The sequence below is a fragment of the Astatotilapia calliptera genome, chromosome 2 (assembly GCF_964374335.1).
Source record: "Astatotilapia calliptera chromosome 2, fAstCal68.1, whole genome shotgun sequence".
NCBI lineage: Eukaryota > Metazoa > Chordata > Actinopteri > Cichliformes > Cichlidae > Astatotilapia > Astatotilapia calliptera.
Window position 1 is genome coordinate 33,150,277 of NC_137423.1, and position 14,211 is coordinate 33,164,487.

General features: G+C 38.9%; 2 protein-coding genes and 1 long non-coding RNA gene across 5 annotated transcripts; all 3 read left to right on the forward strand.

Moving 5' to 3' along the window:
* Positions 1-332: 332 nt before the first annotated feature.
* On the forward strand, positions 333-4,215 carry zdhhc24 (zDHHC palmitoyltransferase 24). Of its 2 annotated transcripts, XM_026143139.2 has the most exons (4): positions 333-452; positions 648-920; positions 1,693-1,970; positions 2,503-4,215. In XM_026143139.2, the coding sequence occupies exons 2-4, from the start codon at positions 658-660 to the stop codon at positions 2,793-2,795; spliced, it is 834 nt and encodes a 277-aa protein (XP_025998924.1). In that variant the 5' UTR covers positions 333-452; positions 648-657; the 3' UTR covers positions 2,796-4,215. The 2 variants fall into 2 exon arrangements, with proteins under 2 accessions (XP_025998924.1, XP_025998916.1); XM_026143131.2 differs by lacking the exon at positions 333-452 and having other exon boundaries at positions 474-920.
* Positions 4,216-5,167: 952 nt separating this feature from the next.
* Positions 5,168-10,193, forward strand: LOC113006873 (uncharacterized). Its single transcript, XM_026143118.2, has 7 exons — positions 5,168-5,278; positions 6,646-6,692; positions 6,777-6,935; positions 8,185-8,293; positions 9,284-9,334; positions 9,523-9,600; positions 10,092-10,193. The coding sequence occupies exons 2-7, from the start codon at positions 6,670-6,672 to the stop codon at positions 10,191-10,193; spliced, it is 522 nt and encodes a 173-aa protein (XP_025998903.2). The 5' UTR covers positions 5,168-5,278; positions 6,646-6,669.
* A 77-nt stretch (positions 10,194-10,270) lies between these two features.
* On the forward strand, positions 10,271-13,348 carry LOC145420256 (uncharacterized). Of its 2 annotated transcripts, none has more exons than XR_013901583.1 (5): positions 10,271-10,339; positions 12,522-12,586; positions 12,675-12,804; positions 12,893-12,957; positions 13,047-13,348. It is a non-coding gene; the product is annotated as an uncharacterized LOC145420256 (long non-coding RNA). The 2 variants fall into 2 exon arrangements; XR_013901586.1 differs by having other exon boundaries at positions 12,675-12,798; positions 13,047-13,182.
* The last annotated feature ends 863 nt before the right edge of the window (positions 13,349-14,211 follow it).

The window sequence follows — 14,211 nt, forward strand, 5'->3', positions numbered from 1 at the left end:
ATTTGATTCACCTTCAAACCAGAAGTAATAAAAAATGTTTTTGCAGTTCTGTCGCAAAAAGTACACCTGCTACAAAACTGAACATATTAACAAGAGGAGAAGCTGCTTTGTTTTCTCTCTTTCTTCAAAACAGGGTTGTGGTTGAAGCAAATTTACACCAAAATGGTGCCTGCTGACACACAGAAATACATTTTGGGACGTAAAAAAAAAAACGATACACACAGTTATATACAAATAAAGGGCTAAAGGCGAGTGATTTAGTCATGTTTTACCCATGGCAAGTTAGAGGTGGAACCAAAGTATATTGTTGCATTGCGGATATATTTTCATGTAACACCTACTAGCAGACGAGATTCCGTCCACAATCAGAGATCGTGCTTGTCAGTGAGGTTTTTAAAGATTAAAACGGTACCATTTATTTTCTTACGCTACTGTAACTTTCCGGAAGACACGTAAGGCATTTTTTTTATTTCATGTGTTTGACTTTATCTCACGCGAGAGGCTAATTTAGATTGTTTTAGGCTAGTTAAACTAGCCAACGCTTACCGCTGTGCGTCGGCTAAAGCATTCCTTCCGCTTTCCGTATTCACTTTTAGGTGCAATTTCAAATAAAACATGACGAGTATAGCTAGTAAGGTGTTTTGCAGGGTGGAGAAGATGTGTCACTACCTCCCTGTGGTCCTTAACACGTTCCTGGTTTTCTCCATAACCGGAGAGGTGAGTTACCTGGTGTCGGTGGAGGCTCCGCTGGAGCCAGACCAGAAGAAGACTCAGTGGTCCTCTCGGTGGAAATTAATCCACTTGCTGGCCCAGTATTTCATGTTGGGGAACATCTGCTGGAACGCCCTGCTCTTCATGAAAACTAGTCCCAGCATCAAGGGAGTGTTCCTGGGAGGAGAAGTCCTCGGCCAAGGGTGGAGGTGAGGATTAAACAGCTGTAGAAATGAACATTTGATGCACAGCACATTGTATGTTTAATATTGCCACCTATCTACAGCTACCTGCTTTGTGCGCTTCGGGTTTGTTGTTGTTGTCGTCATGATTTGATAAGAATCTTGATTTAAATAATGTTCTGGGCAACTAATTTGTATTTTGTAACCTTCATAAAGCATCGAATCAGAAAAACTACTTCCTGTATGCTTCCCTATCCTGCCCAACATGAGGTATAAGCAAGGCAGAGGCAAGAATTCCTTGACATATTGTTTTAGGCTTTAAAGAGAGACAAGCTAGGAAAAACACTGAATCCTAACAGATTATTTGTGACTTAGATGTGAGATGAGATGTTTATGTTTGAGTGAAGTGATCAGATTAAATTTGCAGTAAATCTTTGCTTACAACTGTGCAATGCGATAAAAGGGGTGGGGGTGATTACATAACAAAATTTAGCATTGCATAACATGTACTGCATGTTAACAAGAAATATAACCTCTGCTGACAACTGAAACAGATTGTAGGTTTTCTAAAATCTGAAAAATGCGAGATCGGGAACCATAAATAATTAATTTAACGGCAGCAAAGAAGTGAGATTTTTGCTTTTTGCCAGATCTAAAGTTTGCTTCACACTTTATTCCAAAGCAGGTGTTCATTTGAATTATTAACGTGTGGCTCAACACAATCTTTATTTTTGATGCTCACAATAAAATAGATTTACTAATAACCATACATTAAAAAAAGTCTGTCTTTTATTCAAAGGTACTGTTACACATGTGAGACGCACACTCCTCCGCGCTGTTCCCACTGCTACGACTGCAAGGTGTGCGTGCTGCGGCGGGATCACCACTGCGTCTTTTTTGGCCAGTGCGTGGGCTTCCGCAATTACCGCTACTTCCTGAGCTGCTTGTTTTTCATGTGGTCGGGGCTCCTGTACGCCACCCTGATGAACGCAGAGGTCTTCATTGTCATCTTGAAGGAGGGTGTGACGGTACACAGCATCCTGCTGCTGCTCATACCCTGGATCATGCTTGTTTCAGGTACGATCTGGTTTGTCACAGCTGGAGCGTCTCATGCACATTATTACTGTGATACTTACTGTTTGACACTCTGTTTGAACTTATAGATGTTGCTAAATGAACATAATGTATTAAAACTGAAGGAAAGAGGATACTGTCATCTCTGCTTAAAGAAAAATTATCGTTATTGCTGTCTGATTTCGCTTGGTATTGGCTGATATTCCCACTGTTGACTGGTATCATTACTGATCACATATCTTAGTAACCACAAAAAAAAAATCAGCTAAATGTCAATATCAGATCCAAATATACAGTTAGTTCATCTCCATTATTTTTACATCTCTGACTATTAAGATCTATGAAAAAATATTTAGAATTATTCAGAAATACATATTTTAGTTTGTATTTTAGAAACTCTACGGGTTAAGTAAAACTGATACTGTCCTCTTGCCTCTGGTTGATTGGTGATGAGATGAATCACAGACCTCAGTTTGCCTGGATTTGTAATCACTTGCTGTGATTTAATGTGTGCTGCTGTTCCTCGTCACCCCAGGCCAGGTCTCAGCACGTGCCTTTGCCTTCGCATTCATCGCAGACACATGCGTGGTGGGTTTCCTGCTGGTGTCTTCCTTCTTCTTCTTCCATCTCTACCTGCTGTTTCGTGGTCAGACCACCAGGGAGTGGTATTCCTCCCGCCGACCCTACAGCCTGGGACTCTTTGGCAACCTGCATCACACACTGGGCCTGCGTTGGTACATCTGCTGGCTCTGCCCTCTTATCCCCTCGCCACTGCCAGGAGACGGCATAAACTTCCAGGTCACAGGATCGCTGGAGCCCTCGCGGTAACAGGTGCTGATCGGAGCGGACCGAGTGTCTTTACTTTAATGGTGGTGGTTAATGTTATCGGGAGCAGCAGGGGAACTCATCTTAGTTCAAGAAGAGGTAGCTTGGAGTGGGAAGAAAGTAGAATTGTCTGTGGCTGTGTAATGTATTGGTGGGTGTAACTCACTGCCAGTGTCTACTCTGTAGATTCTGTGCTGAGACAAAGAAATTAAGGGTCTTCTTTTGGTGGTACATTGATCTTAAATGGTAATCCGTACACTCAGCAAGGCTGGCCTCAGAAAATGAACACAGAAACTCGATGTGTTCATCTTGCAAGCGAGCACTGATAATACATGTTTGAAAATAGCACTGAAATAAGAATGTATTTTGACTGAACAACGTTCAGTTTTAATCCTTGTTGAGAAGCACTCACAATCTCTGACAGTGACGCCTCGTGGGAGTGTTGATAATAGCTGCTTTCTTGGGTTTTCCCTACGCTGAGGCTGCCTAAATCCGAACGTTACACAAGTGTGGCTTACGCAGTTCCTGATTACTCCACTTGACTGTAAAATGCACAATCATTTGCCTCTATTTTGCTGTTGCTCTGAGGATGCTCCTGAGTTTATTAAACTGACCTTTTTAATTGGATTCTGCTGTGGCAGGTGGAACAGTGGGAGACACAAAGGAGCGGTCTTAATGTCTTCAGCACAACATTAATTTGAAATAAATAAAAGTAAACACTGAAATGGTGTGGAAAAAAGTGCAAAATATGACAGTTTACGTTTAGTGAATGCAGTATTTAAAATGTACATGCTTATGATGTGTGAAGAGTTTTGCCTCCATGCTTGATATTTCATTAAGCAGCGTCTGTGTCCTCATTCTGTACCCTATACGTTACATACTGTATAGAAATCTTTAGAGCATCCTGTTTTTGCCTATAATTACCAGTTTTTGCATACAAACACATTCAAACTGTTATAATTGATGGCTATAGAGTCTTTCTTTTTTCACGAGGTATCCCTGTAACTGTTTACCTGTCTTGAGTGTACTTCATCCTGTCAAGTGCTTCATTTCAGAATAATATGGAAGAATGCGAACATGTCAGTTTTAATTGATGCCAAATGAATTTCCTTTACCTCCATGTATTTTACTCCTTGGCATCTTTTATTTTTCTTATTTTAATTCTTCTGGCCTAAGTGTATTGGAAAAATTACAAGCCTTTTTTGTTTGTTTGTACTGGTCACTAAATTTTATATTATTATTCTTTACAACTGTTGTTAGTTCCTTGCCAAAAGATATCATTTTGTTTGGTTGATTATTGGGTGTTTTGCCTTTTAAAGGTGTTTGCTTGAAGGGATATACCACTGAGAAATGTTTAATTTTAATATTATTCTATTTTTGTTAAAGTTGTGCTGAAATAATTAAATTTTGGGTTTCAAAAGTTTTAACTTTTTCTAATTTGCATCACTTTAAACTGCAATTGTTGTCATATTTGACTAATAAAAATAATTCTTATTCCAAAATTCCAAATAGATCCTGTTCAAATAGGGAACAATTATAAAAACAATTATAAAAATCACCAAAAGATAAAATCTTCGCCATACTGGCAGCAACAGTATGGCAGTGTACTTATGTATGTCGAGATGGAAAAGGGGAAGAAAGGTGATTTAAGTAACTGAACATAGGCCAATCCATCTGGCACCAACAACAAAGCTGAGTTTCAGAAACTGCTGATCCCCTTGGAGTTTCCTGCACAGCCATCTGAAAATAACTGAAAATATCCCGAGTTCAGAGAAATGCATAAACTGAAAGGAAGGCAACAGTAATTCAAATAATTACTTGTTACAACCAAGGTATGCAGAAGAGCATCTCTGAACTCAAAACACATTGAACCTTGATGAAGATGGGCTACAGCAGCAGGCGACTACATCAGGTGACAGGAAACTGAGGCTCACCAAAATAAAACAATATAAGATGGGAATAATACTGGTATGGCATGCTGAGACTCCATTTGTTCTGTGACAGGGGATATTCTATTACCACTTTGGGATGAACTAAGCATTTAAACACCCACAGCCTGCCTCTGGCCATGTCCATCCCTGTGTGACAGAAGTTTACCCATCTTCTAATGGATGGTTAACCACAAAGCTCAAAACATCCAAGACAGGTTTCTTGAACACAACACAAACAAATTGTCATATTTGTCTAATATTGAACTAATAATTGCAACTGAAGCAAGCAGCAATATCTACCAGCACAGTTTACATTTATTCCACATGGCAGCAACTTTTCTGATCCCTTATAAGCAGTATCAGTGAGTCTTACAGTTATACTGCTATATAAATTTGTTATAAACTAGATGGAAATAAGCGATTTGATAAAAGTGCCTTCATTGTGAAGCCTGCCCAACTAATTGCTGCCATGGTAACCAGCTTGTATGGAAGCTAGATCCTTGGTAGTTAAGCTAGTGTGACCAGGTATCCAAGTAGCAAAGTGTTCATGTGCTGGTAAGGTTTTTAGCTTGTTAGTTTTATACAGCTACAACACCACTGAAACACTTTTACACTTAAGCTCTGCTAGAAATTGTCTTTATTGCACAAAGTTGAATTTTATTTAACTAACGCTAACTGAAAAAAAAGCTGGCCATTAGCTTGCACGTTTTTACCTTGCATTAGCCTTTCCCCCCCTCCATTTTAGTACGTTTAAACATTTATGTAAAGTTACAATAATGCTTGCATGTGTGTCTGTATTTAAAAAAAAAAAAACTTAACCATTTTGTAAACGACAGTTAAGTTCTCATAACTTATTAGCTTTAATTATTCGCATTTAAGTTAACCGTTAGCTAAGCCTGAGTCTGTTTTTATTCATTTTCAAGCTAATGTGGCCTTAATCATACCTCCATCTATATTTACATTAACAGCAAAATGTCATTCTACTTAAATGTGTGATGTCCTGGTCTTGCCTGCAAGGCCAAAACAAATATGCCTCATATGAAGCATTTCTGGTTCAGTCATGTTAAAAAAAAAGGACTTGATGCAAAAACTAAGTTAACTAGTTAGTTAACTAACAAACCCTTACTATAGCCATAGCAAGTAATAGGGCAAGTAGCAGCCAGGTGCTCCAAATGTAAATGATTAACTTACCTTAAGCAAGTACCAGCACCTCTGTAAAAGCAGGAGTTCAGGCATTTTACTGGGCTGAAGCATTCAGGTGTGTGTTAACACAATGCCTCTATCATCCCAGGAGTGGACATCCCAGCATATTCAAGTTCAGATTGTGCAGTGCTTAGTGAAACTGCAAAAACTCAATCTCTGCAAGCCTCGATTAGCATATTAAATGTTAAAGTTCATGACAGTATAGTTCTGAAAATAATGAACAGGTAGCCCTTCTTTGGAGTCGTTACCAAGAGAAAGCCTCTTCACCAAAGTGAAGATACTTAGACATAATGCACAGTGACATGCTGTGTTGGGCAAAAGCCAATATTGTAAAAGACTGATAAAGTCACACTGGAAACAATTACTTGTATTTATTACTGCTTAAGGTGGGTTTAGTTGAAACTTTCTTTTTCACATGACTGTAGTGGCCTAGATAAATTAAGTAGATCATGGTTTTTCATGGCACAAAATTGTCTTTTGGGAGGAAACCACACATAAGCACAACTTGTCCACATATATTTTTGTTACTTTACCTAATAGAAACCTGTGCATTTGCTTGTTCTTTCTTGCCAAAAATGTATTTATGCTTGAATAAATAAAGTCTACTTGAAATCTAGTTGAAATCTAAATTACTTTCAACACCATTCACTTCAAAAATATGTATTGTGGCTTTGTCACTATTTTATATGAATTTTGACAAAAACATATGTTGATCACAGCAGGGTAAGGAATACGCCAACTCAATGGATGTCATAGAGGAAAACATGTGAGTGATGCTTAATGAACACACACACAACTGGTTGGACTTACTGTGCAGCATATGACCTTTTTCTGTGATGTGCATGTGCAGGTCACCAAAGGAGATGCTTGAGAAAATAGCAGAGCTGGAATACAGTCAGAGTCTGCTGAGAGATCAAAATGCTGACATGAGGAAATTGCTCGATGGTGCAGATGATGACATGGCAGCACTGGGTTCGGAGAATAAGTCCCTCAGAAAACAAGTTGAAACGTAAGTTAAGACAGATTACTGTCACGAGTTGATTGTGGAAGGGTCACTTCCATTTCATCTCCCTGCCATTCGGTGGCATTCAGTTGCAAGTGTCACATGTTTCCATATTTTGGCTTCCAGTAAAACATTGTGGTTTATGTTTGTTTGGGAAAAGTCTGAAAGAGAAAGATTGTTATCTTTGGCCCTGAGGACAACAGCAGTGTTTCTAAGGCTACGTTTACACTGCAGGTGAAAGCGCATCAAATCCGACTTTTCTGACCATATGCAACCCATATCCGATCATGGTATGACAGTGTGAACAGCACAGATCCGATATTTTCAAATCTGATCTGGGTTACTTTCGTATGTGGTACTGAATCTGATACATATTTGATGTTTTAGAAAGCGACTGCTGTTTGAATGGTCATGTCGCATTAAATCCGTCTTTTACGTCACTCACACAAGACAGACGCCAATTATCAGCGCCGGAGAAGACATCGCGAACGCTTCCTGGCCATCCAGTGTAGATGTTAGTGAAACTGTTGGGAAGACAACGTTGGAGAAACGTGAACATTTTGTTTGTACTGTATAATCTGCAGATTATGACAGAAATCTGCAACTATCCTTTGAAGCACCGCTCCTCTAAAACAGCAATAAGGATCATTATTAGGCCATATGTAAATAACAAAATAACTTTATAACTTAAAACAAAATTGGGAAACGTAAAGTCCGAAACAAGTCTTTATATTAAGGGCCATCAGTCAAACAATACTGTTTGGTCTGGGTCTAAACAGAGCGCGTTGTGTGTGACGTCTTCTTTTGCGCATGCGGGCCGCTTTGGGGGCCGTGAACGGTTCACACTAGAGCGCATTTGCTGTCACATTTTATTTGTAGTGTGAATAACCAGACAAAAAAAAAATCAGATTTGATCAAAAAATCGTAATTGAGCATTACGACCTGCAGTGTGAACGTAGCCTAATTCTTGCTTGGAATTTAATGAAACAATCCAGTACGTTATCAGGTTGGGTTTTTAATATTTTACTAATTTCAGATTAATCTTGCTGTTTTATTGTTGCCTGTGAAATACTTTGCATCTTGCTGTTAGATCTCCTTTTTTTGTTTGTTTTTTTAATTTAAACCTATTATAAGTCAGTTGTTATTACTGGATAATTGTGCTTTTTTTTTTTTATGGTGATTTTATTTATTAGGTTCTTTTTTTTTTTTTTAGCAATGTGGTCAGAAGCTTAAAACTGTCGCTGTGTGTCTCCAGCATGGAGAAAGTTTTCCAAGACTTGCAACAGACTGAAGCGGAGCCTTGCATAGCTCTGGAAGATGACTTCGAGGCACATAGACGGAATGAAGAAAAGATCCGTGAATTGGTTCGTAAGAAGTGTTTGAAATATAGCAGAGGAATTATCTAATCCCCAGCTGAATTTGTAAGTTTGCTCACTTACAGTGAAATAAACAGTGTCTAGTTTTTATGGTAGTTTCATTTTAATGGAGAGATGTGAGCCAATTTGGTACATAGATTACAGTCAATCAATAACAGACTTATTATATGAGTAAAGCAGTCCTATCCTCAGAAGCAATTTCTTTGGTTCCGACACCCGCAAGGTTCCCCTGCTCAAGCAAGCACATCTTAAGTTTGCCATGGAACAGCTAAATGATTCAGAGAAGGTTTGGGAGAAAGTGATGTGATCAGGTGAAAGCAAAATCGAGTTCTTTGGCATGAACTTGACATGCCGCATTTGGAAGAAGAGAGATGATGACCCAATGAGCACTATCTCCACAGTCAGGTACAGAGGTGGAATCGTTATGCTTTTTCTGCTAACAATACGAGAAGTCCCTAAAGTCATGGAAGAGAACAATATGAAGCATGTTAAGGAGTAGCCTATCAGTCCCATAGAAAATCTGTGAAGGAAGCTGAAGCTTTGATTTCCCAAGCAGCAGCCAAGAAACCTAAAGGATTTAGAAAGTTCATGTAAAGAGCAGTGGGCCAGAATCCCTCCTGACATCTGTGCAAACCTGGTGGTAACTACAAGAAACATCTTCAACAGTTTCTCCACCAAGTGCTAAGTCATGTTTTATTATTTCATTCAATGGCACAGAAATCAATTTACTACTTTTATGTAATGTGTTTTTTTCTGAATAGTTGATTGTCTGTCTCTCTCCATTAAAAAGAAACAACCATAAAAATTGGAGACTTGTGATTTCTTTGCCAGTGAGCAAACTTACAAATCCAGCCTTGGATCAAATCATTATTTCCCCCAGTGATATTTAAGCTTCATAAAATGTAGATGTAATGTTGCACTGATTGCTGGTTTCTCCCAGCGAGTTCACTTCAGATGAACCTTCATGTTTTTGTGTAGGAGAAGGAATCCACTGTGATGAAGAAAACATATGAAAAGCTAACTGCAGAGGTAGATATGCATTACTTTTCACATTCAGTAACAACTTTAAACACTCATATTTTATAGTTTCAGTGTGCAGTGATACATGCTTATTTATCTTGGATGAATTTTGCTTTTGGGTTTCAGTTTTGACATCTTAAGTTTTGCAGAAACTTGGAAAGCTGTGTCTAAATATAAATATAATTTATTTTTTTTAGCTCAAAAGCCTCCAGCAAGAAATAGAGCAGGACAAGCTCTCACTGAGCAACCTCAAGTCTGAAATTCAGGACTTGAAGGTAACGTTATCAATTCCACCATGGTTATAGCCACCTCGATGTCACACATTAGTAAAGTTATGAAGCCTCCAACTGAGTGTTTTTCGTTGCCTTATTATAGTTTTGAAACTGAATGTGGCAAACAAGGAGTGTATCTGACTGCAAAAACAAGGACAGCCCATTCTTATGTGATTGACAAGTTATTTAAAAACAAGAATACTGTGCATAATCCTCTTTTTTGGCTCTAATAATGTCCATAATAATCAAAATGAATGTTTTTTTCAGAATGATCTGATATTAATGAGCTCATAAAGATCCCAGAAGGGTGTCATATCATAGATCAAGGAAGCTGAGTGCTGTTTTTCCACAGTCTTCTATATAACCGGAAGACTTTAAAAAATAATGCAGATGTAAAGAACGTCCACATTGGTTTCACTTGACAAACCTGAATGACATGAGTATATAGTATTTTGATAATCTTCTTTTCTTCTGTACTTTGTATGTTTTTTTAGTTTAAAAGGGAAGAGGACCAGTCAAACCTGGAGCACAAGGATGAGGCTATTCAGCTGGCAAGTATAAGATCAGCATCGATGTCAATACAAAGCAGTGACTGACCAACAGTTTTAGATTTTCTCACAAACATTAACAGTAAAGATTGTCACAGTTCTCTGTTGTTTATTGTTTTACCATTTCTTTATAGATATTCTTGCAGTTGAATCAATTAAGTGAAACTGTGGAAGAGTGCTTCAACAATATAAAGGTAAGAATGTTTTATCCATTGATATCTAATCAAACATTAAACCAAAAAAAGTATAATTTATGCAATTTATTCATGTGATGCAACTCTTTATCACATGGATTTCAAACTGTGTCAGTGATTAGCAGACTGTTGACAAGAGAGACATTTCCTTTGTGTGATGATGTGCGAGCTTGCATTGGAGCTGTTGGGATCTGCAAATGCACAGTTGTATGTAAAAGTCCGGGTACTCTTTGGGCCTTAATTGACTTGTTGACAGGTCAAAAAGTGCCATAGTTGAAAAGACTGTCAGGGCATCAAAGGGAAGGCTTTTAAAAAGATCAAAATACCTCCAACTTTCAATTGTCTGACAAGTCACTGAGAAACGACAGTTAAAAGGAACTCTGAAAGTCAAGACAATATCTGCAAGGCTTAGAAAACTTTTAGCTAAAACTGCACCCCTGCTGTGCAAGAAAGGAAAACAAATCAACGTCATGAATTCAAAAGAGCTGCTGGAAATTTTAACTGACAGAGGAGAGTTGGTGCACTATTTCACTGTGCAGTTCAGATGTGCAAACACAGCCTGCATGGAAGAGTCCTCCAAAGGAATCCTTACGTGCAGTCACTTCACTAAAACATCTGGATAAGTCAGAGATGCAGAGAGATAGAAAGTCTAGCCAGAATCATCAAGTATATGTTTGGAAGAAAGAAAAAGCAGGTCTATAAGAAGACTGTGAACTGTTGAGTATTGATGCAAAGCAGACATCAGCTTTCATCACAGAATACCTTATTAAATGAAGTTATGTGGTTACAGTTGCTTTCAATACAGTAAGAACAGTAACAGACTGAACTAAATTGCTTATTATAAGAAATAGCTCTAATACATACAAATAGCTCAATAATAAATATCCAGAATATTACAGAGATTATTATTTGATGTATTATGTGATTGATTGGAGTTGTAAGCTGACGCTTTTGGAGGAGCTCTCACAGTTTTATGACTTAAACATCACTGAAAGTCAGCGGGGAGATCTTAAACATGCTGTGTGCCTGCAAGCCGAGCGCACAGTTAGTAGTTGTGGGTCACAATTACTGTTTGATTTAAAAAAAAACTCATCTTAAAGTCTGTTTGGTGGAGGGATTGTCTGCTTCATCTTCAGTGTGAGAGTCAGAGATTCCTGAAATGTGATACTGCATTTGGAATCAGTCCATAGGCGATGCTCACAAAGAGTCCCCACTTGCCAACCTTGAAACCTCAGAATTAGGGAGACATTCAAAAGGGCTGTTGGGGGTATCCAACAGCTCTATTTGCTGGCCAGAAACAGCGGGGGTATCCAAATTGAGAGGCTGCATCCTCCTCAGGACCTGGCCTTCGCAATCTAAGTGGGCCGGGTCCTCCGAAAGCCGGGTAGGCCGGAAGTGAGCGACTGTGAAATTGGACAGTCTAGCCTTCAGAATTACATCACGAACTCTGTCAGTGGAGTGAAATTCTTCCGCCTGCTCCTTGCTATCTAAAATATAAACTTGACGCTGCCATAAATTCTTGACCATCTCACACTTCTGTTTAATCAGTTTTCTGTTTGACGTTTATTCAGCTGTGTGAAAACCCCGGAGGAACCCTCCCGAGGGATTAACAAAGTTAAATTGAATCTAATCTAATCTGATAACTTTAATCTCAGCCAAACTGATTTACTCACGAACAAATAAAACACTGAAAAAAGTCCAACAATAGCAGTTTTAAGTTATCAAAGTGACTTATATATCATGTTTAATCTGAGTAGTGAAAGACCGCGGGGGTTGAAAACGATGTGACGGGTGCCGATGTGTCTCCTCGGCTCAGATATTTGAAGTTTACACAGCTACATTCTCGCCTGAAAATATGTTAAAAGTTTATTTTGTGACCCAGAAAGAGTAATAGGAGTAATATTAAAACTAAGTAGCTGCCGCCACAGTTGGAAACTGGAATTGGCTGGGCCGCGCTATGAATTCTGCGATATATGGTTTTTCAATTTTGTTGTCCGGGTGGAAAATCGGGAGAAATTCGGGAGAATGGTGGCTCCGGGAGATTTTTGGGAGGGGCACTGACATTCGGGATTCTACAGGAAAAATCGAGAAGGTTGGCATGTATGCCCTTGTAACATTTGCCCAATTCTGACTTATAAACTTTTAAGGTGTTTTACTGTCTGGCCCTGTGTCTGTGCTACAGGACCTCAGGCAGACAACGCAGGAGCTGAGTAAGCAGTTGGAGGACAGACAAGATGAGGCCACATTGTAATCCTCACTCACAGATCCTCTTGCTTTAAAAGATTACACAGTATAGTGGGAGAGCTCATAATGTACTGCGTCACTCTGTTTTTAGTGACCTGATGAGAGAGAAGGAACGAGTGCTCAACCGCCCTCTGTCCTTTGCAGAGGAAATTAAACTGCTGGCCACAACAGCTGAAATGAATACCGGCATGACAGACTCCACAAATCATGGAAATGTAGATGTCTGTATGAAGTTCAATAAAATAAATACAAACTAGAGAAACTGAGTTAGAAATGCTACATTAATGATGCCTGCTACACTGTCTGCAGGAGGAAGCTAAGACTGAGGAGCTGCTGAAACCTCATCTTCCCACAGTTAAGCTTCAGTCTAAAAGGTACTCAGATAAGATTTTGTACGTGATGGAGGCATCGTATTTCATTTTCTCGCTCATTATTCTCCCTCTTGCTTCTCAATCGTGTAAAGATGCCCAGGTACCTTGGAGAAAGCCATCTGGAGAGTGGGTTTCTTTATGCTGTGCATCTTCATTCTCATGATTATAGCCTTTGTGGCTTCAGGATGCTTTGCAGGAACATCTGACTTCTCTTCCATCACCACTTTGTGGACTAGCGCCCACCTGATGTTACAGCCCTATTGGAGTGTACAATATAGGGCCTTGCCTCCCATTTGAGCTTAACTCTCCCTCTGGTCTACTCTTGTATTTTAGTATTTCTTTTGTAAACATGAGTTCAGAAAACAAACAAATAAAACTTCTCATGATGCATTAAGCTGCTTCAGCCTCAGGGTCTTGCATGAGCTTGCTGATTGTCTATTGCACTGTTATGACATACAGAAACGTCTAGATTCTAAACCAACAGCATGTAGAGGCTGTGCTGATCAAAAAATCAAATTTGCAAAAGCAAGTGTCTTAGCTACAGAAGAGGATTAGGGCCACTGGGGGGGGGAAAGTGGTCTTTTTTTTTTCCAGAATTCCGAGAAAAAGGGCAGAATTCTGACTTTTTTTCTCAAATTAAAGTCAGAATTCAGAGGGGGAAAAAATCTGAATTCTGACTTTAATCTCAGAATTTTGAGATTAGTCAGAATTCTTTAGTCTCAGAATTCAGATAAAAAAAAGAATTCTTACATTAATTTCAGAATTCTCCATTCTGACGTTTTTCTGAGAATTCTGAGATTAAAGTCAGAATTCTTTAATCTCAGAATTCTGATTCCCAAAAACGAATAAACTATGGATGTTATGGCTCTCTTTGCAGTTTGCATCTTTTTTTCTTTCACTTTTTTTGTTTTTATCTCATTTCATTGTCTTATCATCTATGTTAAGTTGCATTGCGCATATGTCTTTATTCAACATCTTTCTGATCTTATCTTATTTTTGGACCTTACTTCACACAGAGGCTTTACTCCCTTTAACCTTTTGAATTTTCTTTTTTAATCGATGAAAAAAATATATATACTTTTGGAAAATATTCTCATGCACCCCACAGAATCCCGGTGCCGCGCGCTTCACGTGACACTTGAATCATTGCTTCGTGTTATCAGTATTTCACTCGCGTCGCCCCACCCAGCTGAAGGCGCTCTAGTCTGTAGGTCCAGGAAAAAAACCCTCCTCCCCGACGGGAAAATCATAAACAGC

Excerpts from the sequence above, each read along its gene's own strand:
- LOC113006873 (XM_026143118.2), top strand. The coding sequence starts at position 6,670 with ATGGATGTCATAGAGGAAAACAT. Across the intron at positions 6,693-6,776 it reads GATGTCATAGAGGAAAACAT|GTCACCAAAGGAGATGCTTG; the intron begins GTGAGTGATGCT and ends GTGCATGTGCAG. Across the intron at positions 6,936-8,184 it reads CTCAGAAAACAAGTTGAAAC|CATGGAGAAAGTTTTCCAAG; the intron begins GTAAGTTAAGAC and ends GTGTGTCTCCAG.
- zdhhc24 (XM_026143131.2), top strand. The coding sequence starts at position 616 with ATGACGAGTATAGCTAGTAAGGTGTTTTGCAGGGTGGAGAAGATGTGT. Across the intron at positions 921-1,692 it reads GTCCTCGGCCAAGGGTGGAG|GTACTGTTACACATGTGAGA; the intron begins GTGAGGATTAAA and ends TTTTATTCAAAG. Across the intron at positions 1,971-2,502 it reads CTGGATCATGCTTGTTTCAG|GCCAGGTCTCAGCACGTGCC; the intron begins GTACGATCTGGT and ends TCGTCACCCCAG.